At 35.5% G+C, this 25887-nt stretch overlaps 2 protein-coding genes across 2 annotated transcripts; both read left to right on the plus strand.

The window, feature by feature from the left end:
* Positions 1-675: 675 nt before the first annotated feature.
* Positions 676-18733, plus strand: oprm1 (opioid receptor, mu 1). Its single transcript, XM_051915965.1, has 3 exons — positions 676-1295; positions 15418-15779; positions 17212-18733. Exons 1-3 carry the CDS (start codon positions 1039-1041, stop codon positions 17742-17744), a joined length of 1152 nt encoding a protein of 383 aa, XP_051771925.1. The 5' UTR covers positions 676-1038; the 3' UTR covers positions 17745-18733.
* A 5153-nt stretch (positions 18734-23886) lies between these two features.
* Positions 23887-25206, plus strand: sf3b5 (splicing factor 3b, subunit 5). The gene is made up of 2 exons (XM_051918023.1): positions 23887-24081; positions 24648-25206. Exon 2 carries the CDS (start codon positions 24672-24674, stop codon positions 24930-24932), a length of 261 nt encoding a protein of 86 aa, XP_051773983.1. The 5' UTR covers positions 23887-24081; positions 24648-24671; the 3' UTR covers positions 24933-25206.
* Positions 25207-25887: the final 681 nt, after the last annotated feature.

Here is a 25887-nt window from a genome sequence, read left to right on the forward strand (position 1 = left end):
ATGAAATATTCAATTATGACTATATAATATATATGGCTTTAATTACTCATTTTATCCTTAACTAAAAAAAAGTCATTTAATACAAGTGTTGGTATTACAATCCATATTTGACTTACAGTCAATTAATATTTATCATGGTCAGTTTACTTGTGAAAGTAAATATGGCACATACCGTAAATCTTGGCATCAAAAAAGCTAATAAACATTTTCCTAATTTTTGCCCCCCAAAAACAACAAAAGCCAAATCAGTAGCTAATTCAGATTTATCTAGAGTAAAATGTGCTACACTGATGTGTGTTGTTATATATTAGTGATAAAGCTATAATGAAATTCTAAATAATGACAATACAGGTATATTTAAGTATTGTCAGTGTTCCATGCTGAAGATAACAAACAAACAAAAACTCTACTGTTGCCATGGCTACCTCAGATTTTTCTGTTTATCTCCTGGCGAAAATATGCGGTTTGATTAACTTTTATACTTTTGAGGTTACTCAAATGTTAAACCCCCGTTTAACATTTGAGTAACCCCCCCAAAAAAACAATATGTAGCCTACTTATAGGTTTTCACTTCCTTTTGTACAGTTAATTGTACATTATAATTCGCATCCTGTCAATATTGCATTATTACGTAAACTCAGCTAGAGATGCAGAAGAGTGATTGCAAATTCATACAGCTTCGCCGAGGAGAAAGAGAGGAGCTGGAATCATTGGAAAGCCGTCAGCGACTGCTGAAAAGCCTCTAGTCATGTGAATATATATGTGACGTCATTTTGTTGAATAAAATGCGAATACGCGGTATGAGCGACGCTCGATACAATTTCACGAGGGTAATGTAAGAACAGCGGGGATAGATTTATCACAGAGTCATAATTAAAAAGGACTTGTAGCCTAGGTATACTCGCAGCAGCAATCTCAGAAGAACGGTTGGGACTCCGAGCGTTTTGAAGTCGGACAGGTATCGATATCAAAGAACGTGACTGATAAACCGCACGCGCTTAAAGAACTTGGGCGAATCTCACCCGTACAGCATTTGCCATGGAAACCACTGGCAACATTTCGGACTTTCTCTATGCGCTTTCTAACCCAGTGATGTCGAACAGCAGCGTATTCTGCCGAAACTTCAGCAACAGCTCTAGTCTCGTGAACATGAACAGCTCCAGATGTGACAGGACGGCTGAGCTGGACAAAAGCTCAACTCCTGTGATAGTGGCGATCATCATCACTGCATTATATTCTATAGTGTGTGTGTTGGGACTAGTGGGCAACGTCCTCGTCATGTATGTTATTGTAAGGTAAGTTATGACATGTAGGTAAATTGCTTTACCTGTTGCCGATGCATAAAACATGTGGCTTCATCTGAATAGCACATTTAAGGGAAAAAAATTTTCTTTTAAAACTAGGCTACTTATTAGTTTCAAAAGGGGACCTGTTGAAAGAGATGCTGATAGTGTTTTCCGGCCATTGGAGTTGTAAACAGCACGTTCATTGCAGAAACTCCCTGTTATGTTGTATATCAGTCATTCGGTCACAAAACGGCCTTAATGTGATTAAAGAATCTCCTGCAGCCTAGTTCATAAGCCTATATGTTTTATATAAAATATGCGTGGTTCTCATTTGTAAAATATAAATGTTTCTCAGCTCAGCACTAGCCTATATATTTCATATCCACTGATGAAACAGATCATTGAGTACGTACGCGTTTCTATTACGTTCCTGTCAGCGTACTGGAGAACAACACATTACGTGTCATTCACATTGATTTGGCACTCAATATGGTGAAGTACTCATACTTTTCTATCACGTGTATTAAGTAACATATTGACGTTCGTTTTTTAATGTAGAAGAGCAAGCAAATGGAACAAAACTGGGCGGATGCTTCATGAATAATCCATAGTGAAATGCAGCAGAAAGTGAATGGCATTAGAGATGGATATAAGATAGATAGATAGACAGACAGACAGATAGATAGACAGACTTAGGCTTCACCAGTGGAGTGTTTGTACACATGCCCGTGCTGTTTCCTCTATATGCACCTACAATTCACAGCTGTCAACTGCTAAGATGATTCAGAACCAGTTTCTGTGACTTGGGAAGGATGCAATCAATACAGTAATTAAACAGATAGTGAATGAATTTCAATGATGGGGTGAGGGCTTGTTTGTCTCAGAGAATTGTGATTAAATAGGTGGCACTGTATTTCAGATCACGTACACATTAACCTCTTCAGAGATGCTGTGTTTAATACAGTGGATACAACTTTTATATCCTTCTTAAACAGCATAATATTTAGTCAACAGATATTAGCAGATATCGCTTATGGAGCGTAAAGACATACAGGAATTGATCAATTTGTTTTTAATTGCTAAAGTATTGACCCCTGTGTAAGGTCACCTGATTTTCTTTGCTTTGTAGAGCCTCAGTGCTTTCCGAGAGTTTATGAGCAACCAGTCAGAGTTTTAGAGGCAGCTTCCTACAGTGGGAAGTAAAAGAAAGCTATAGCCCAGTAGGTGCAATCTACTTCTGTGATTAATGAGCCGATTGCAGTCTGGGATTGGTTTATCGAGCCCCATCATGTGGTAATAAAATCAGCCTTGGGAGAAATAAAAAATATTGAATAATGACATAAGTCGATTTAAAGGTGCATAACTAGGTTTCCTCTCACGCAGTTATCTAAAAAGCTTTGGAACAGGTCTAGCTGGGAATTCACTTTGCTTTAATGGGATAGTTCACCAAAAATTAAGAAATATACTCATTTTCATGCTGTTCTAAACCTGTTTGACTTTTTTTCTTCTGTGGAACACAAAAGAAGATATTTTGAAGAAAGTTGAAACCGTCGAAACCACTGGATCCAACTAACTTTCATTGTATTGGAAAAAAGTAATATATAATTAATTAGAAAATATATATCTTTTGTGTTCCACAAAAAAAAAAAAAAGTCATACAGGTTTGGATGACAAAATTTTTTGTTTTGGGCTGAACTATCCCATTAAGTCGGCATGAAACAGAAGTCTTTCCAAACTCGTCATATATTGATGCTTGGTCAGGACCCCTTGGCATCAATTTTTAATGTACAGGGATCACCTTTAGCATCATTTTCAATGCAGGGTACTCTATTGCTTTCAGTTGTTTGCCTTATGCATCAGATCAAGACGCATTTAATTCTTTGCATTTGTAAAAGAGGAAATGATTTTATAAATATTTATATTTTCATAGATATTTTAGAGCACTTAACTCCACTCCTACCCTAAAACTACCCACTTCTCAACAATATAAAACATGTAACAGGCAAATACAAGTAATCACAGGTATTTATTGCAAAATCTGTCCAAAAAAAAAACAGTATAAAAGTATTACAAACAACCCATATTGCATTCCAAGTCTTCTGAAGCCATATGGTATCTTTCTATGAAGAACAGAGTAGAACTTATGCTGCCTTCACGTGGTATCGGATTTATCATATACGAGTTTCCTAGTTAAAAATTGGACATGAATGCCCTCTCACGTCATATTTACAACTGGTAAGCTCAGGGATAATTCTGATACCCAAGCTCCTGAGTTGGGCAGGCCATAAACTTTAAAAATCGAAGTCCTCCATTTTCGACAACAAAGCACTTGAAAGCTCAAAATGACAGCTTCAGAAGTGGGAAGTAGGAAATTTAAATTCAAACATTAGCATGACGCAATCGGTCACGAGACACATGAGATCCAATGGCATTTCACAATCAAAGCTGACGTAACGCTTCTTCTGACGGCAGTTTTTAAATGTGTGTGCATAGGATCTGAGCTTGAAGGCGGATGGAGACGGTGATCATTAGTCTGTTCCTCTCTCAAATCAGTCATTTGGCCTCAGAACACTTGGAATATTTGTACTTTTTGAATAAATTGTGACTGCAGTTGTATCTGCCTGTTATATCCTGTTTTATGTTATATAATACACAAATGGGTAGGTTTAGGGGTAGGTTTAGTTGGGTTACGTACTCAAACATGACTAAACAGTGTACATAAAAAGTAAAATAAATGTAAATAAAATTATGCTGACTGATTAAATTGAAAATCACACCCCAACATAAATGTTATAATGGCAAAATTATACCCCAATGTATAATTCCATCATAATGATAAAATTCCCATATCCATTGCATCTATGTACTCACTTAATAATGTTGGATTAAAAATAACCCAATGATGTTAAAAATGCCCCAACATTTTTTGGAAAATAACCCAACAGATAACCCACAGTTTTTTACTGTATATGATGGCAAAGGTTTCTTATTGAAAGCAATGGAGTACCGAAAAATTATGCTAAAGAGGTACCCTGTGAGTTAAAAAGTGATGCCAAGCATCAATATGTGATGTGTTGAAAGTAAGAATATGTTAATATCTTAGTGAAATCGCTTCTTGTACAAGAAAAAATGTAGGGCGGACTTGATTTTGTCCATTGAGAATTGATTGGATCGTTGGGTCATTGAGGTTTGCTCTTGCTGTGATCTCATGTGAGTGACAGGTTGTCCCGCCCTTGTCGCGCTTGTAAACATATCAGAGAAGAGAAGAGAAGAGAAGAGAAGAGAAGAGAAGAGAAGAGAAGAGAAGAGAAGAGAAGATTTTGTTGGAAGAGTGAGGGGACAATATTTAGATTATAGATTACAAGGGCATATGAATTTTGAAAAATACTGATGTGCACAGATAGGCCTAACTCATTTATAATAAATACTGCAATATTCCATAAAAGAACAAAAATTGTCATTTCACAAATTGTGATATCATGGGGACTTTAAAGTTGGCATGAAACCGAAGTTATAATAGTCTTTTCTTTCCTATGTCCGAGTGAAATGGCTTCTGGAACAAGAAATATTTGGAATGAAAAGTGGTGCTTCTAATCAAAATGAAATACAACAGATATGAGGCAGTATAAATATCCCACTCCGACCACCAGTGCTCAGATGTTTTACCTTTAGTAAAAAGTGCATGTTACTCCTATTTGCACTTAGTGTAAAGATGCTACTTCTTGAAATTTATACTTGGTGCAAATATCTACCGCTATCAATGTAAATAGAATCTAACTTTTTTATACTTAATGTACCTATTCACTATAAATAAATAGTGAATATGTACACTCTATTTTGTTTATAAGTATGTGGTTATTGCGGAATTCAAACATCTCTATTTCAGATCACTGTCTAAAACACACCAGAATGTACTACATACAAAAAGATCAAAAGTCAAGATCAAAGGCACTTCCTGCAAGTCCTGCCTCTGCAAATTTACTGTCACACTTGTACCAAACCAACCACCTTATACTACAGCACTCATTTAAGAAAAACTTTTTTTCTTATTTATAATTTATAGAGTTTCACACAGAATTGCCTTGACACAAAGCCATTGTTTGTTTTTCGTTTGGTGTCAAAATGATAACATTTTAACTCACATCTCCATTTCTTGACAGCGTGGAAATTGGACCGTAGAAGTAAATGGCCAGAATCCTTTTTAATGCATTGCATTTGGATTCCTGTTGTTTGAACCCGTTGAGCGTCTGTTGTTCAGGCATTCTTTCAAGTGAGAAACAGTCACAGCTGTGCAGAAAATTAGTTTTAAGTACTAAGAGAGGGTAAATGCTGTGAGTTCAAATAACATATGCTTCTTGTTGTGATGGAGAAGCTCCTGCGATTGTTTACAACATTTCAGCTCTGGCAACAACTGAATCCTTTACATGTATCCTGCAGCTAGAAGCAAATGAGAAATAAATGGAAAACATTCATCAATTATATTTCTGTAGGCAGAAGGATACTTGAATTAGAGTAAACATTTGTACATATCAGTTAATTTTGGATTAGTTTCTCATATACATCATGAGGAAAGGTTAAAAGCTGTTTTTACTACTGTTCCACAGAAAAGTACACAAGAGATGAGGCAAAAAAATCAATACTGCCCACAGTTTCTTTCATTTGTTTTATTTATCAAAAGCTTGCTGATATCCTTCCCTTATCTCTGCATATTTTCCCCTTGATTTGTGCCAAATGAACCTCAAACATTCAATTATTAAGATAAAAGTAAAAATCATATCACATTTGGCACTACAGAGACAACCAAAAGAGGGGCTGTTTAGTTATACTGAGCTCTAGATAACTGACTGATTAATGTCTTCAGGTTTCAGACAGCTATATTCAATCCAGCGCCGGCTTTTTGCACCCTTTTCACTTTATAGCATTTTGAACTCAGCTTCCAAATGTGCAAGTAGGCTAAATGATGTATACTGAGCTAACAAACGGTACGGTAGCCACAAATGTTTATTGATCCTTGTGCAAGCCTAATGGTTCTTATGATCCATTATAAAATATGTGTAAATAGGGCTCTTGTCCGGAAGGAAGTTGTTTGAGAGGTTGTATTCCCCCCTACATATAAAAAAAGAGAAAAACGATATAAAACAAAAAATATGTATGTGACCCTGGACCACAAAACCAGTCATAAGGGTCAATTTTTTAAAATTGAGATTTATACATCATCTGAAAGCTGAATAAATAAGCTTTCCATTGATGTATGGTTTGTTAGGATAGGCTGAGATACAGTACAACTACAGTAGTCAACATTTGAAGTGAATCAAAACCTTTCATCAAAGTTGTCCCAAAACCTTCTTCTTAGGACAGCTTAGTTCTTAGGACAACTTTGATGAACTTTTGTGATCCACTTCGAATGTTGACTACTATATTTGATAATCTGAAATCCGAGGGTGCAAAAAAGTCAAAATATTGAGAAAATCGCCTTTAAAGTTGTCCAAATGAAGTCCTTAGCAGCACTGTCAGAAAAAAAGGTACGGTGCTTGTCACTGGGGCAGTACCCTAAGGTACAAAGGATAAAAAGGTACTAATATGTACTTTTAAAGTACTAATATGTACCTTTAAGGTATAAATATGCACTTTTAAAGTACTAATATGTACCTTTAAGGTACTAATATGCACCATTTAGGGGTAAGTATGGTACAAAGATGTACCTTTTCACTTTTGAACCTTAGGGTACTGCCCCAGTGACAAGCATCATACCTTTTTTTCTGACAGTGAACGCATATATACTCACAAAAATAAATTTTTTATATATTTACAGTAAGAAAATTTACAAAATATCTTCATGGAACATGATCTTTACTTAATATCCTAATGATTTTTGGCATAAAACAAAAATCGATAATTTTGACCCATACAATGTATTGTGACTTAAGACTGGTTTTGTGGTCCAGGGTCACATATTAGTATTTTTCTTTTCTTTTTATCTCTCTGGGCTTGTCTGTATATGTGCCTCTAAAAGTGGCAGAAGATACTGAAAAGATGAATATATTTATGTGTTTACAGTTTGTAAGATAAAAAAATGAATCTGAGGAAAAACGGTATCTTTTATTGAACATTATGGGCCAGATATACTAAACAGAGCAAATTAATGTAAGACCCTAAAAATGGCTTAATTGGAATAGAAAGTTCACAAGAACACAGATGCAGCAGCTCATTTCCATAAAAACCAACGCAATCTACCAAGCGCAGCGGTCACAAAAAGCCATAACCACTGATAATCAGGTGTGTGTGTGTGTGTGTGTGTGTGTGTGTGTGTGTGATCTACTAACAAAAAAGGTTAAGAGATGCTTTTTTGAGTGTTAAATAATGGTGCAAATACCAGTAAATTGGCTACCGCAAACCTTAGTAAATCATGTTGTATGATTCTTTTTTTATGTATGAATCATGATTCTAGTAAATCACATTGTATGATACTCTCTTCCAATATATTGCGCCTTAAAGAGAAACTCCAAAAAAAAAAAAAAAAAAACTGTCTATGCCTTTTCATTGCTAATTTTTCTCTGCATGTCTTTAGTAAATCCTGACAGTAGTTTTGTAAGCCAAAAGAGGATTTGCACTGGCGCAAGCTGTTAGTGAAACTGGCCCTATGTTTTATGTTTGGCTATTAGTTGTTACTATTAGTGTCACTGTTGAATAATCTACAAAGTGCAGTGTGCGCAAAAGACAGAGACTTAGTGCTGTGGAACGGATGTTCACAGGAGGATATAGAGCTCTGTTGACCAGTCATGTGTGACGTTGGAATGAAACTGTTGTGCTGTGTGAATGAACTAAATGAGAATATTTGTAGGGATGCAAGAGATAGGCCAAGCTGTTCTGCAGAATTATTGAAAAAACATTATTCAGTGTCAGATAAAACCGCAGTGCTTGCTTTGGCTGATATGGTGAAATGAATAATAATGGTGTGGTTAGAGAAATAGTGTTTTATTATTTTGAATTCTAATTTGATGCCATTTTTGTCATGTTTTATCATGGTTTTTGTTTTGTCTTTTTAATACTCACATCACACAGCAAGTGCAGGTGGACCGTAGCAACAGAGAATATAGTAAATGAAAACAGATTCCTTGAGACACTTCAGCCTCTCAGAGACACAGACTGACTTGAAAAGTGCTATTTGTCAGCACAGACTTTCATGAATCTGACAGATAACAAGACTGCACTTGACATCAACCTGATTGGCAGGGAAACACGAGGACAGGTTGAATGGTTGTTGTTGGGACTCCAGCTGATAGGACTGGATGCCAGCCTTGCAACCGTGCCTTAGGTAGACTGTGTCTGACATTCTAAATGTAAACGTCACCTTTGATTAGTTTTGAATCAGCATAGGCAATTCATGCATGACTCACCCAGATTAGTTTGGTTACATTATCATATTTTCCTCTGCCATTCTGGAGGCTTTGAAATCAGAAGCACATAATGAAAAAAAGAGAAAAGAAGCTTTTGAGTTATTCATCTGTTTCTATCCCATTTTCTTCTTTTCTTGCTTTTATTAAAAATGAAAAAGTTTGCTGATGCTCTTTTTAAAAGCTTGTCAATTGGATTGACAGCTGTGTATAAAGCCTGATAATTGGGCATTTAAAAAATGTTTTTTTTATATATACATTCTATCATATCAAGTAACCAGTGATTTCAAAGCTTTGAATATTTTGAGTCATCATCCTTTTTTGTGATGCACATTGCCTAGTTATGGCAATTATGTTAATTCTTTAGTGCAGCATCTAATTGACAAACACCATAAAGTTCATTTGTTCCAAGTGTTTTCTCAATCTAATTTAACATAGCAATATATCCATATCTATGTGCAGTTTGCACATAGGTAGATGGTATAAGAAATCTGCACATGTTCTGGTGTTCCCTAGCAACAAGCAAGTCCTTGGTTTTTTTTTCACAACAAAATCTGATTTGCCTGGTTACTACACTCTTCCTTTATTTCACCAAAAGTCATTTACAAATGCATTGTCTATGAAATAGCGCTATGTTAATCTGTTATGGTTTGTCGTCATACAAATGTAACAGTAGGGGAGACCGGGGGGCAATTGTAACAGGGGGCAATTGTAACATCTCAAATTATACCAATCAGAAACGAGACAGAACCATGAAACTCATTTTGCATGTGCTCTGTGGATCTCCCTCTCTGCATGTCAAAGGACAAGCTTCTAAATAATACTTGGTAAGGTTTTTCTACAAAAACTCATTTTTGAGGAATAAAAGTAATTTTTTTCATCTACAGTATTTTCCTCATACTGTCTTAAATGGGGGTGCAATGCTATTTCATGCATTCTGACTTATTTACACTGTAGAAGAGTTGGATTCTCATGCTAAACATGGCCAAAGTTTCAAAACACGAGTTGGACGCATGACGGAGTATTTCTGTGCCAAATGACTACTTCCGGTTCTAGTACGGGATTCGGAGAATTTTTTTCTAGTATGGCCCTTTATCACGTAGATCAACCTTTATCAACCAGAACAAGAGCAAGAGCACGCCCATCAACGCGTTTTGTTCGGGATACGGAAGCCGAGAGATTTTTCAATAATGGCTGTGTCATTGTTGTATTTATAATGATGTCGCAGCTAGCAGACATCATGACTCTTTAGCTCTGCCCACGGCACTGACGGCAGACACGCCTCTAAGATCTCGGCTTTTTCCAGAAAGACTCGGTTTAGCGTATCTATCTTTTATAAATATGACAAAACTAAAGACTTTTCGGAGATATGAAGGATGCATTGTTACTCTATATGTACTCAAGATTAACTTGAGATTGGCAGAAACTGTGTGTGATACCCCCCCTTTAACCATTAATGTCTATGAAATTAAATCTGTCTTGTTTTGACGACCATTCTGTTGTCTAACATTTGATATCCTTGTCAAACATTAGCTTTGTTGTTTCTAGCTAGCAGGGTAGCTTGTCACAGGGTGGTACAGTCAGGGGCAATTGTAGCACTGCATTATAATTGCCCGAAAACAGCAAGGGGAGTTAATTAATTGTTCTGGATAATCTGGATGTAATGGATATTGAATAGTTTTAACTATATCTATATGCTCTGGAGTTTTTTGTGGTCATTGGTATTTACATGTGTTGTTACAATTGCCCCTATATGCTGTTACAGTCGCCCCCGCATGACCCTCAGAGTTTTAAACGATATCCTTTAAAAGTTAAGCTTTTCATTTGTAATTTATGGAAATAATAATGAGAATACTCCTATTTAACAATTAAAATAGGTAAGAGATGCAAAAAGATGCAAAAATTAATTTAAACATAAATATGTGAACATTAATTGAAATAAACTTCTGTTCGAAAGTTAGAGGTCAGTAAGATATAATGTTTTTAAAATAAGACTCTTATGCTTACCAAGGCTGCATTTATTTGACCAAAAATACAGTAAAAAACTGTAATATTGTAAAAAATATTTACAATTTAGATATTTCTAAATGTAATTTATTTATTCCTGTAATGGCCAAGCTGAATTTTCAGCATCATTACTCCAGTCTTCAGTGTCACATGATCCTTCAGAAATCATTCTGATATGCTGATCTGCTGCTCAAGAAACATTTTCTTGTTATTATCAGTGTTGAAAACAGTATATTGTAATATTGTAATAATATATGTTATTGGATTAATGTTATTGGAAACCATGATACATTTTTTTTCAGGATTCTTTGATGAATATAAAGTTCAAAAGAACATCCTAATATGAGTGAAATGGCGCTGTGTTTTTAGTTATGGTTTGTCTTTATACAGTTTTAACAGTTTCTTTATTTAACATAAAGACATGACCCTCAGAGTTTTAAAACGGTATTCTTTAAAAGTTAAGCATTTCATTTGTAATTTATGGAAATAATAATGAGAATACAGCACAGAAGAAAATGTATCATCTTGTCACAAATACTGCCTGAAGGTGCACAAGCAGCATATTTAAAAGCCCTATTTTCACAGGGTGTCACCTGTAATGTTTCATCATGAGCATTAGCTTTCTACATGCCACAGGCAGACGGCTAATAAATCAGTTCGACTTCACTCAAGCAAATTGGCATGAATAAAGACCACCTTCTAAATGACAGGCATTACATTACTGTGTTTTAACTTTTGAATAATTGTTACTTTTCAGCTCTCTGTAGAAAACATGTTAACAGTGAAGACATGTGTCTGTCTTCATCTCAGAGTTAGCAGGTTGATGTCCTTCCTGAACTTATGGACTCTCCTCTGAACTGTTGGATGACACTCCTAATTCTTTCCATAAGCAATACTGCACACCTTCCTCTAGGTTAATCAGAAGTCTTGGTTGCCAGGCATGTTGTCCGAAATGCATGTATTCTCTTGGTAAACTTTCCTTGGTTTCTTTACAAAGCTTCAGGGATAACATAGATACTGTAATCTTGCTGCAAAGAACTGCTCACCAGTATTCAAAACACAACCATCAGTTTTGCTGCTAACCATCAGTGTTGATTCAGCAAGGAAGATAAATACATTTTTAATGTGTTTCCAGTAAGTGATGTTCACAACACCAAAGAGCTCCTCCACTCAGTAAAAAGATTCAAAGGTCTGGCATTTCACCTCTGAAGTCTTTAATGTGGAGTACAGAGGAGCGGTGCATCCCTGAGACGCTCTCATAATTAGTCAGTGCCTTCTGGGAAAAATAAACGGTGTGACCATTTGTCTGGTGCAGAGAGCCCTTGGATGACAAGATAATCATTAATAATGGCTGCTAGCCTAAATCCTTGTATGAGACTTCCAGTTAGTGATGAATGAAGCCATCCACTTCACCATGGGGAAGATTGTTATATCTAGGCATTTTCAAAAATGCTTTACAGCTGTTGAAATATTTTGAAAATGTTTTCAATGCTTTTTAAAATTTCATTTTCATTTTATCTGTTACAGAGAACGCATTACTAAGTAATTCATTACTTTAATTTTTTTTTAAATTTTCCCTTGAAAAAGTAAAGTGAGGGATTACTCAATTTTTCTGTAATTTAATTACAGTTACATCTGATGTAAACTGCATTACTGTACACTAAAAATGCTGGGTTGAGTGTATGACTATATACTCTATATAAAATAGTGCTGTCAAATCGATTAATCCCGATTTATCGCATCTAACAAAAGTTATATATATAATGTGTATAATATATAATATATATAATATGTGTGTGTATTTATGTATGTATATATATATATATATATATATACACACACACATATACATACTGTACATACATACATATATATATATATATATATATATACACACACACACATATTTAGAATTATAGGTGCGATTAAATGCGATTATTCAGTTTGACACTAATATAAAACAATAGTGGATTTAACATCAAAATTTAACATCTAATGGTAAAATGTATGTTTTTTTAATGTAACCTTCTCCCTTTAAATACTTTAGTCAGTTCAAGAATAATTTATGCAATTTTATATTATTTATTTGAAAGAATTAAAAGAGCAGTTTCATGTCTATATTGTTCAACTGGTAGAGGTTGATATGGGATAAGTAATTAGTAAATAGTAATGCAATACTTTTTAGAGACATTAATTAGTACAGTAATCTAATTACACTGTTGAAGATGTAATTGGTAGCTAGTAATTAACTTTTTTAGAGTAACTTACCGAACACTGGTCATGATGGCCTTTTTACAATTTCATATCTCCATATTTATCAATTAAAATAAGTTAAAACATGCAAATTAATTTAGATAAATAAAAATGTGAACATTTTTTTAATAAATACACTTTCGTTCAAAATTTTGGGGTCTATAAGATAATTAATGTCTTTGAAAAAAGTCTGCATTTATTTGATACAAATATAGTTAAAACAGTAATGTTGTGAAATATTATTACAATTTAAAATAAATTACTTCTAATTTATAATATTTTATAATTTATTCTTGTGATAGCAAAGCTGTATTTTTTTTACTCATTACTCATTTGATCCTTCAGATCCTTCGGAAATCATTCTAATATGCAGATTTGTTGCTCAAGAAACATTTCTTATTATTATCAATGATGAAAACAGTTGTGCTGTTTTTTTGAACCATGATACACTTTTCATACACTTTTTTAATATTCTTTGATGAATAGAAATTTCAAAATTAAAGCTGCAAGCAGTGATGAAAGGGCCCTCACACCCATGTCATCGCCACCTGGTGGCTATAGGAAAACAGCACAGTGGGCAGTATGCATTTAAGTATATAAATATAGGAGGACTACGTCAGTCATTTGTTTTTGCCACACTTCCTGCTACTAGCTGGTGGTGCTATGACTATAACTACATTTTGGCATGTAGATGTCTTCAGGCCAAGGCACTTATCAAACATGTGAAGTTTGAGGCAGATTGGACATTGTATGCCCAAGATACAACAACTTCCTGTTTAATGGCAAAACATCGAATTTTGCCAGGCCGCCACAGACGTCACAGAAGGGCGTCTTCAGTGAAAACTCAAGATCTTTGCAATTTACCGTTGCAAAGGCCTTTAGATTACACTGACCAAATATGATTATCTGATAAAATCTCTGGGAGGAGTTTATTAAAGTACAATGTCTGGAAATGGCATAAACTGCAAAAATTTTGCAGAGAAAATTCAAAATATCCCACTTCCTGTTGGGTTTTCAGATTTTGCTCCCAGAGACTTTTTTGTAGGTATTGGGCTGTTACATGCGTGTACTGAATTTCATACCTGTACGTGAAATGTAGTGTGAAGGGCGCTTAATTGAAATTTTGTAGGTGGCGCTATGGAGCCATTTTGCCACACCTAATTCTGAAACCCATATCAGACGTCAATTTTCACCACTTCTGGCGTGTGTGCAAAGTTTCATGAGTTTTCCAGCATGTTTAGGCCCTCAAAAATGTGATTAATTTCAGAGAAAAATAATAATAGGCCCTAATAACAGCATTTATTTGAAATACGCTTAGCCTTTCCATATTCATGTTTCTGACCTTCAGTGTTTTCTTCAGTTTGGCCTGTGACAGTCAACTAAGCAGAACTGCAGTTACTGTGTTTTTGCAGATGTCGTTTTGTCTACACACTGGCTATATTTCTGTAGCTGACTGTATATATTTGGATGGACTAGACTGTGCCCTGACTTGTGTATATTTCTGTGAAAGTCAAACAGTGGAGCTCTGACAAACCATAATCGTTTTTACAGGGATGGTAGTTTACACAGTGTAAATGCTGTTAATTTATCATCTCCGCTGCTATTGCAATACATCAGAAATTGTGTATCTTCATAGTCCAGATTGGCGCATGACTCATCTTGTTTATTATCTTGCCTAAAAGAATGGCAACAAAAGTAGGCATTTCTTTCATCTGGATGTAGTGTTTACTACAAAAGAATACCAGCTCTATCTAGGCGTATCTAAATAAAAATCCCCAGCACTCCCAGGAAATTAGGCTCAAATGCAGTTTTCAGATTTTAAGGAATGAACCAGATAGATCTACAGTTTCTTGCTAAAGGAAGGATGTGATTTGATATACATTTTTAGAATGCTCCTTTAAGTAAGGGACTGATAAGAGGTGTTAAATATCAGTATATTTCATGGAAATGAGTCAAATCTCCATGAATTATGCATTATTTACATAAAGCTTTCATGAAAAGCTTATGTATTTAGATTGATGCAGGCAACTACTTTGCACTCAGTTATTATTATTCTAAACCACATTATTGTTTAAATCAATATCTCATTTTTTCAGCGATTGAAAGATCCCCCCGTTGCTCTATTATTCATGGGGCTCTCTATCAGACAATAGCAGGAAAAATTACCTTCCATTTTCCACACCAAAGATATCTTTCCAATTCATCACACCATGTGCCACTCAGTTAAGGCAAAATGCCTCGTGTAATTAGCTTGCTGTGCTAGTGAGGTGTGCAAACCATTCTTTCATGCTACTCCCAACAGTGGTATTATGAAAGTCAGGGTTGGTGTTACATCTATGAACAGTAGGGTTTAACATTTCTTTTTGAGATAAAATCTAAATCAGAGTTTGTCTTCCAGATGGAACAAAACATCCATCCATCCATCCCATTGATCTTACGTTATTTAATATTTTATGATTTATTTTTATCTATTGCAGATACACCAAAATGAAAACTGCGACCAACATCTACATCTTCAACCTTGCTTTAGCAGATGCCTTGGCAACAAGCACTCTTCCCTTCCAGAGTGTGAACTACCTGATGGGTACATGGCCTTTCGGAGACGTGCTGTGCAAGATCGTGATGTCCATTGATTACTACAACATGTTCACCAGTATCTTTACCCTCACCACTATGAGTGTCGACCGCTACATCGCTGTTTGCCACCCGGTTAAAGCCCTGGACTTCAGAACCCCCAGAAATGCCAAGATTGTCAACGTGTGTAACTGGATCCTTTCATCTGCCATCGGTCTCCCAGTCATGATCATGGCCTCCACCACTGTTGAGTACCACAGCGGCTGTACGTCTACATTCTCCAATGTAAAATTCAGATATTACTGCATGTAACGGGATAGTTCTCCTGAAAATGAAATGTGTGTCATCATTTACTCACTCTCATGTTGTTCCAAACCTGAATGACTTTCTTTCTGTGGAGCACAGAAGATATTTTAAAGATATGAACTATAAAAATGAACTATTGCCTTTTTGCCATAGTTCAGTTCAAGTAGCTTTTTGTAGCAAGCCTTAGAAAAAAAACATTACTTGTGTGCATCTTGAGACAAAACAATGGCGCTGACATATTTTAAAGTCCCCCTTGTGATGAAAATCAAGTTCATATGTCTATCTGGTGTTTTAATATGCTTTAAGACAAACCATGTGCAAAGTCAACACCATTGCTGAGTATTTTCTCTTTAAAACTGCAGTAAACCAAAGGCAGTCTCTGACGTCACAAACTACCTTGTAACCAATCACGTCAACGTGCCGGCGGGCTTTAGCATATCATTAAATAACCACGCAAGGGAGTCTCAAAAGAAGGTTATCCCAGTATATTTTTCTGTTGATATGAAAAATCGGGTAGATTTAGCAATATGGCGCCGGGTGTATAATGTGTATTATGATGTTATGATGAATTATATGCCTTTCTCCACTGACGCTCTGAGTTGTTCAAAGCATTTCTAAGGATACTGATTGTTAGAAGGCAGCTGTCTGACTCGTGAATGTGAAGATGGTTTGTGTAACATTAGCAACACATTATTAGCTGTTTGGTAACGTAGTCAAGCAAAATGCTAATCACATTAATTACCGTTATGTGTCCGACGTTGTAAAAAGCGATTTACCTCAGTAAGTTGACCGAGTGGATCTCGTCTGAGCTCGTGCGAGTGAGTGGAGGCGGGGCTAATTATCATATTCATTGAACCGTGTATATTAAATGAGGCAAGGGTGTAGAGTTACATTCAAGCTATTTTAAGGCATTAAGATTTTTTTTCACAGGAAAAATGTTTAAATATGTAATTTTGGTGATCAAAAATGAGTTTAAAGGGATAACATTTTTGACTACAGGAGGACTTTAAGATATGTCAGTGCAAGTTGCTTTTAGATAAATCAGCTCAAACATGCATTTTAGTCTGGGACTTGGCTTAAGCCTTGTCTGTGAAATTGGGGGTAAGACATTTTTCTCAATACTGGAAATTGTTACTGTGGTGACACAAATTTTGCAGACACAAGAGAAGTGTTGAGGCAGAACATTTTTACTGAGTGAATTTAGATTGATGTCACTTCTAATCATTTGGGAAGAAAATCAAAAGACGGTTTAATAGCCTGCGTCTCTGAGGCTCCCTAAACAATACCTTGATGAAATAATGACTGGTGGTTTAACTGTCATCTTTGCAAATTAATTGATTTTCAAATGTCTCACTATGTTATTGTACTGAGGTATATTCTTGTTTTCACAGCGTTTACAGTCATTGACTGCACTTTGCTCTTTCCTCACCCTCCCTGGTACTGGGAGAACCTCCTGAAGATCTGCGTCTTCATCTTTGCCTTCATCATGCCCGTCCTCATCATAACCGTCTGTTACGGCTTGATGATCCTCCGCCTGAAGAGCGTGCGCATGTTGTCTGGCTCTAAGGAGAAGGACCGCAACCTACGGCGCATCACCCGCATGGTCCTGGTGGTGGTGGCGGTTTTCATCATCTGCTGGACGCCGATCCACATCTTTGTGATCATCAAGGCTCTGGTGACCATTCCCAGCTCACTCCTGCAGACCGTCACCTGGCATTTCTGCATCGCCCTCGGCTACACCAACAGCTGCCTCAATCCGGTGCTCTACGCCTTCCTGGATGAGAACTTCAAGCGCTGTTTCCGGGAGTTCTGTGTTCCCAGTCCCTCCGTGCTGGACCTGCAGAACTCCACTCGCACCAGGAACCCCCAGCGTGAGGGCCAGTCCAGCGGCAACACGGTTGACAGGACAAATCAGCAGGTATGACTAGTCCTGGAGATGTCATCACTGGAGTCCCGCTGCCAACCCAGTGTTGACATGAGTTCGGAGGTCACGCAGGTCACCACAGGCGTCTAACACCTTCATCTATAGGAGTTGCGGTAGGTTGAACCTCTTCAAGCATCTTGTTAGGCCTCCCCTAAAGAGCCGTTTCAAAATTTTGGTACGGAGAAAGACTGTTAAAGTAGATTTCAGTGTGAAATATGATATATACTATTGACCCCAAATGATCCCAATAAGCTGAGCTTGTTTCACTATCTGTGATGTTCACAGTCATACATCTGGTGTATCTGTTAGGTTACAACATTCAAGAACTGTATATATATATATATATATATATATATTCTCTTATAGTTGCATCTTAAGTCCCCTTTAACATTTAAATGTTACTTAAAATTCTATAAGTATAATTATTTTATAAGTGATAACATTGCTTTATTTGTAGAAAGAAGTATGTATTCACTTATACTGACAGAAAATGTAAATTATGTAACATAAAATGATGTTTTTTTCAAAATGTTCAGCATTCAGTGTCTTTCCCTTAAATCATATTTCATTTTTAACCCACTTTCATGGACAACAAAGCAATTTGGTTAAGCTGTCTTATTCAATTATATTCCTTTGGAGTGATTGAAATTAATCATCAAATGACTGCTGGAAGTGACGTGCGCACTGTTTCTCTGATTTACTTCATATAAAAGCTGAAAACAATAAAAAAAATTAAAAAAAACGCCTCTTGCAACAATGGATAATTTTCATGCTTTGGTGGTGACAAATGTATTGTGCTTGTACTCTGATGCAAATCTCTTTTACTAATGTAAATGTCCAATGTAATTGTCTGATTGTCACTCACATTAAGACATTCTGTCTGAAAAAAGAAAATGTTTTATGCTCTAAAATACCTTGAAGATCTGTGTGCTGGTGTTTCTGTAAGTTTTTATATATGCAGCATTATAAATAAATCATTCACAACAGAATGCTTTTAGTTAGATGGTACTGAATAATTTGATTTCATTTGAAAGTTATGTGACTATTTTGTGATACTACATGTGTTTTGTGTCAGTCGCTATTTGCTGTGGCTCTGAAAAATGAATCAACATTAGATAATGGATGAGTTATATGCCTTAAGGTCCATTCAGAGCTTTTTAAATGTACTTAGATCTGGCATATAACAGTGAATGTGAACAACTCTTTATATTTCTAAAGGTACAGTCACGTTTACCATTGTTTGGTGAATTTTCGTGGGTGAAACCATTCATTTCAATAGGAATCCACACAATGTGGAATTTCATGCAAGGGCAAAAAAATGTATTCACTACACTGACCAACAGAAAGCTACATGGTTTGAAACTATTGACACTATTGAGAATGGACCTTTGTTGCACGCAAAATTTTGTCGAAATTTCTGCACCTTAATATACAATAACATCTCACATTTTTTAAGGTACTGAACTTTTCAATTACACTATTACTATAATTGTATTTTTTCAAATCAAAATCCCTTTGGATGAACATATTTCACTTAACAGAGCTTATTTTAGTACAAGAGAGACTCTCTGAAAACACAAAATATAAGACTACTGCAGCTGTTTTCAGTTATTACCAGAATCTCTTATCTAGTTTGAGACCCATGCCAGCTGTAAGGAGTCAATAATTTGGTTCTGTAATACTTTGAAATCAAATAATCATGGCCTTTGAGCTGCCATTTCAGTCATTTTGTAGCAGAGTTTCCCCCCACATGCAGTCTTGCTGCAACACCCCGGGGAAATTAAGGAACAGAGAGTTAGTATGTTCAGGACAGCTCAGCACATAACCTAAGGCAAGAGAAACAGCAGAGCGGCGTAGAGCATTCGAGAGGGGGGCGGCAGTCATTCGGGTCATCATTGTAGTTCGCATTTAACTGTGACCTTAGGGTGCAAGATTTTTTCAGCAATGCTGGATTGTTTCTTTTCCTTGCCAAATATGATAAAGCCTAATTAAAAAGATGAAGCCCATTATGTGAAACCAAGGATGAACATTTGGGTTGATTGCTCCATGTATAGTGTTTTAGTTTTTTACATCTGCCTCTTTTCATCCTTTCCGCTGGCTTTCATGAGTATAAAATAATTAACGTTTGACATGGATTCTGTAGACTGCAGAGGAAAACCTCTTAAATACTTCTACAAATTGCACTCAAGAGGTAATAAAGATTGTGGCTATAGTAATTGACTCCATTGAATCTGGTCTAATTAATTCTAAAATGGCTCATTGTGTGAAAGAGCTGTTGTCGTTTAATGACTCTATGTGAAGAACACCTCATTTGCCTTTTCAGAAACATTTGAAATGACTGACCATCCTATAAAAAAATAGAGTAATTATACAGTTAATCCTAATATGAAACAAAAGGATTTACTGCCTCCAAGTCAGGTTCCATCATAATTGAATTACTTGTTGCTAATTTAGAAAATAATTAAGTCATAGTATTACGCTTTCCCCTGCAAATTTAAAATTTAATCAATAGCAAAGTCATGGCAACAATTAGAGGGATAGCTTACCCAAAAATGAAAATTCTGTCATCACTGATCACCCTCATATTGTATTTTAGCTGTTTTGCCTATATACTAAAAGTCAATGGGGTCCAAAACAACATTGGACCCCAATGACTTTCATTGCATGGAGAAAAGAAAAAAAAAAACACATTTGAAACAACAGGATGAGTAAATAATGATGGAATTTTCATTTTTTGTGTGAACAGAAGGAACCATCTCATTGCAATTTGTAACTATTTGACGTTTTGGCAAATTAGTGGCAAATATACAGTTTTGTACATTTTGTTAATGCCCCACTGAGGTTAAGGTTTAGGGGGATGTATGAATTCATACAAATTCACCACCAGTTTGCCTAAATGTATGGGCAGTGGGTATTTGCACTAAGTGCAAATAGCAATATATTCTATTTACACCAAGTGAAAATAGCATTTTCTTAGCGATAAGCTATTTACACTAAGTGCAAATAGCTCTAGATGCTATTCACACTAAGTGAAAATAGCAATATATTCTATTTACACTAAGTAAAAATAGCATTTTCTTAGTGATATGCTACTTACATTAAGTGCAAATAGCTGTAGATGCTATTCACACTAAGTGAAAATAGCAATATATTCTATTTACACTAAGTGAAAATAGCAATATATTCTATTTACACTAAGTGAAAATAGTGATAGATTCTATTTACACCATGTAAAAGTATCAGTTCTTTGCAATAAGAGTAAATAGTAATTAGATGCTATCTATACTTTATATTGACATATACTATTTGCACCTCAGTATTTTTGTACATTAACAGGAGCCAATATTATCATAGAGTGTAAAAGATTATATTTATTAAAATTATTAAATGGATGCTGCCTTATTTGGAGAATAAAAACCCTCCCTACACCTTCCCCTAACCCTGCCTAATAAACACTTTTAATATTATTAAACACTCGTTCGCAGTTTATTTCCACTTTTAGAATATTATTTTTATTAAAAATAAATGCGAGCTCAGCAAAAGGTGGAATCGAATCTGCGTCGATCACGTTAAAAGCCAGATTTGGGAGGCTTACTCGCTACTGCTGCACCACTGAAGACGTTGAACATGCGTCTTTTTTAAAACTTGAGTGGCCGAACCAGATATTGGTGGGCGGAGCTAGTGTAAATAGCGTTTGCCAACAAGGGACGCTATTTGCACTTAGTGTAAATAGATACTCCGAAATGGGCAATTGTCACATTGTCAGAAGTCATTTGCAATGTACTGCAGTTGGAAAGCACAGATCAGTTCTATTTTTCTCAATTCAAGCCTTTTCCTCTCCAAACCTGTGGTGTACACTGTGCTGCTAAAATTAATGAGGCTGTCAGAAAGCTAAAGACTAGTGATTTTCACACCACCCAACCATATGTCATTATGAGGACAAAAGAAAAACAGTTGACTCTGTGCCATCAACTACTATTTTTATATGTGCAGTTCTCAGCTATCACATAACCACGGATGCACTGACACCTGGCACTATTAAAAGACAAGTGCTCTTATAAGCTTGCACTCCTATCTCTCCTTTCTAAAAAAAAATTCACACAATATTTTGGTGATTCATAGAGACACATCATATCAGAATCACTAAGTGTTTTTGCAGTATCGACACATTGTATATACAATAAGAGAGAACACAAATATCCCAGATAGCACACAGAGATGTCTAGTTAGTGTGCATGTTTTCATCTGATAGAAGTATTTTTAGACCATTTGCTGATCTGCAATATGTTTCCTGTCAGAGGTCAATAGAAACTTAAACTGCTTTTTAAAAGATGTTTATCAGATGTTTGCACACAACAAATGCTTTCCAGCTGAAGTGCTCTTTAACAGATATCTTTGTGATGTACATGTACTGTATGAACCCAGAAAACTGCACTAGACAAGTTCTATTTTGCAACTGCAGCATGCTGTCTTTCACTGCTGCTAGTAAGATAACGGTTTGACCACTGATATTGTAGAAGATGGCAAACTCCATTAGTGACAGATTGTTGATGTTAAGAAAAAAATTGGGTTGCAGAAGTAAGATCATTTATGTCATTTCCTCTAAATTACATTAATGAGACCAAACAGAACCCAATCAAGTGGATGATTCCATTTTTGATGACTCACACATACATTTTTTTTAACATTAAAATATGAAATGAGATCTGCTTTATGAAAAAATTTCCTTGCCAACAAACCATCTGTGTGATGTGACCATCACACCCTCACTGAACATAACAAAGTCTTTGTTTTTTAATGTAGTCAAAATCAGTGCAGTAAATCCGCAGTTTCTTTATCATCATTATACAAACAAAATCAGCATATTTCCTTCAAAAAACAATTATAACCATTTATTATGATTTGGAACATTTGATTCTGACTGGTCAGTCGCAGCATTGAGAAGTTCAAATGTTTTATAGTCTATAAAGCGCAACAGTTTGGTTAAATCCCATTCCTTTTCTCCAAGGTGAATCGATTTTTATAAACTCTAAAAACTCTAAAGCTTCAAGGTTGTTAATCAGCAGTATATGATTTTGTTGAAGCCATCATGTTTAACAGTGTGAAAAACATCATTACCCATAATTCTGAAAAAATCTCCCCATTAAAGAATCAAAACAAGCAATTGCAATAAGAACTATCTAGCACATGGCACTTTATTGCTTCAAATTAAAGTTTGTAATGTGATTTACCGTGTACATGGTTGGTTTGGTTCATGGATTAAAACTCTTTAAAAAAAAAAAAAATACCAGTGGGAAGAAATGAAAAAACTTTTTAATCAAGGCCTCTGAAAAACACTGTTGGACTCTAACCACCTTACTTTGCAACACGAAGTAGGCTATTTTCTGTGAATGTGACTTCCGAGACTCCCGATTCATTAGGTGCTACAGGTAAATAACTAGGCTAAAGAAATAACAACATGCAGTAAACGGTAAAACTATTTGCTCTACAAACCAGTGTGATTGTGATTATGGTAATAAATTGAAATAATATTATAACAAATACCAGTTTGCAATGTAAAGGGACATAATGGCTGTTTTTGTACGGGTAAAATAACTGGAAGCAAAATGACACTGGAAGCCTTGCACATTCAAGTTATATTAGGTGGATAATGAATCCTAAAATTGATATTTTACTGTTGTCCATGGCAACATACATGTGCTACTTCAATGTTTCTTGTATCACTCTGAGGTCTTTTCATATCAATCAAGGTAAGTTAAAATAGTTGACTTAAAATGGTTACTATAACCACTGATTGTAATAAAAATTGCCAGCAGGGCAGTGTTCATTTTAATGTAGGCTATTTGGTAAGCATGCAACCATTGTCAGATGGTTAGAAGCTCAGGAGTCCAGAGTTAAAGCAATAAAACATAAACTAGAAGGGAAAAATAGAAGATTTGTTACATCATAACCTAATTATGCTAGATAACTAATCTACAGGAAAAGTAATGAAAGATATTTTTTATTATTGTTGAAATGTTCACCCTGTCGCTAGGCTTTACAATAGTCAAGTAAGATAATGATATAATTTAAACTTAAATCAATAATCAGCCAGTCGTTATCACAATAATAAACCCCCTCAGAGTGATCAGGACCTACCACGCCTGTGGTTCATCAGAGCGGAACTCTTGTCTACGGCAGTATTTTCCACAGCGACAGATATCTGAGTAACTCCTTCCGCTCCTGTTACAGCCTGTTTCCTCGCACAGCAACTGAGCTAACAACTGAGCACTGTTAAAGCGTCCGTTTATTTACTTTTCTCACATCTTTCTCTGGTTTTTTTTTTTTTTAACCATAGGTAAGTACAATAATAGTATTTGTAAACAATAACCAACGACAGTATTGTGGTTTAAGGAGAAATTTGATTTGAAAGAATGCGACCATTTTAGCTAAATTAGCTTAACAGCAAATATACTAAATGTCCACAACGTAGTACAAGCTGATGGGTTTCATTTGTTTTTCTGTTTGGATTTACGGCAAGTCTGAATAACTTTTGCTTTTCGGCTGTCCGAGCAACTCTTCATAATGTAACGTTAAGCTATTTCGTACTGTACTTCAACTATCTCTCTTCCTCAAACACACAATCTGTAGTTGTTAGTAGTCCCAACCACACTTGTTTTTGTAAAACAGTGAATGAGAGAGCCTAATTTCTGAGGGAAAATATTACGAATATTTTTCGAAACTTGACGTAATATGAAAAATAAATCAATTCACATCTTTAGTAAATTGGCAGTGTGTTGAAAACAAACACGTATTTCTGAGAAAACCATGATATATATTATTTGAGTTCTGATATGTTGAAGAATACGTTTTAATACCTCAGAGGGGGTTTAAGTTAATATTAATTTTCTTTCTATGTGTCAGAAACACAGATTTTTCTAACTGAAGATGACAGACCGCTACAACATCCACAGTCAGCTGGAGCATCTGCAGTCGAAGTACATCGGCACGGGCCACGCAGACACTAGCAAATGGGAATGGCTAGTTAACCAGCACAGAGACTCATACTGCTCCTACATGGGCCATTTCGACCTTCTCAATTACTTTGCCATCGCTGAGAATGAGAGCAAGGCTCGTGTCCGCTTTAACCTGATGGAGAAGATGCTGCAACCATGTGGTCCACCAGCCGACAAACCTGAAGATGCTTAGGGCTTGCGACTGAATCCCTACTCGATGTTTTATAAGGCTCTGCTTTTGATGTGTTCATTGAGCGATGCGCTGAGAGATCAGAGAGAGAGAGAGAGACCCTGGACACATGGGGGTTGTGGGTGCTCTTTAAATCATCTTGTTTGAGAACCAGCAAATGTTTTTTTTTTTTTTTCTTTTTTTTTTTTAATGCTGATATTTTTTTTTTTTTGTGATATTTTGTATAGGTTGTTGAACTGAAAGTGTATTAAGAAAATAAAGTTGATACCCTAACACACATTCATTGATTGTAATATTTTAATATTATTAGTTTTTATTATAATCATTACAAAGGTTTAAGAAATCAATACTTTTATTTAGCAAGGATGCATAAAACTGATCAAAAGTGGCAGTAAACACAAATTAATGCCTTTTTTTTTTTTTTTTTTTTTTTTTAAACTTTCTCTTTCCTCAAAGAATCCAAAAAAAAAAGTATCATAATTTTCACAAAAATATTAACCAGCACAACTGTTTTTAACATTGCTAATAATAAGAAATGTTTCCTGAGCAGCAAATCGGCATATTAGAATGATTTCTGAAGGATCATGTGACACTGAAGACTGGAGTAATGATGCTGAAAATTCAGCTTTGCCATCACAGGAATAAATTATATTTTAAAATAGGAACATTATTTTAAATTGTAATAATATTTCACAATACTACTGTTTTTACTGTATTTTTAATTAAATAAGTGCAGCCTGGGTCAGCACAAGTTTTTTTTTAAATGTTTTTTTTTTTTTTTTTTTTTTGTGAATACTTAACCTGTATTATATAATATAGTAATGCTAATGAGTGGGTGAGTTTAAGTCTGTAAATGATGAAAGCCCCTACTATAGGTTGGTCTAAATTCACTCTCAATGTGAAATCAGATCCATTTACATATACACTGCAATTATGAGACTAAAACATATGGAAAGTT

The sequence above is a fragment of the Ctenopharyngodon idella genome, chromosome 13 (genome assembly GCF_019924925.1).
Source record: "Ctenopharyngodon idella isolate HZGC_01 chromosome 13, HZGC01, whole genome shotgun sequence".
Lineage (NCBI taxonomy): Eukaryota > Metazoa > Chordata > Actinopteri > Cypriniformes > Xenocyprididae > Ctenopharyngodon > Ctenopharyngodon idella.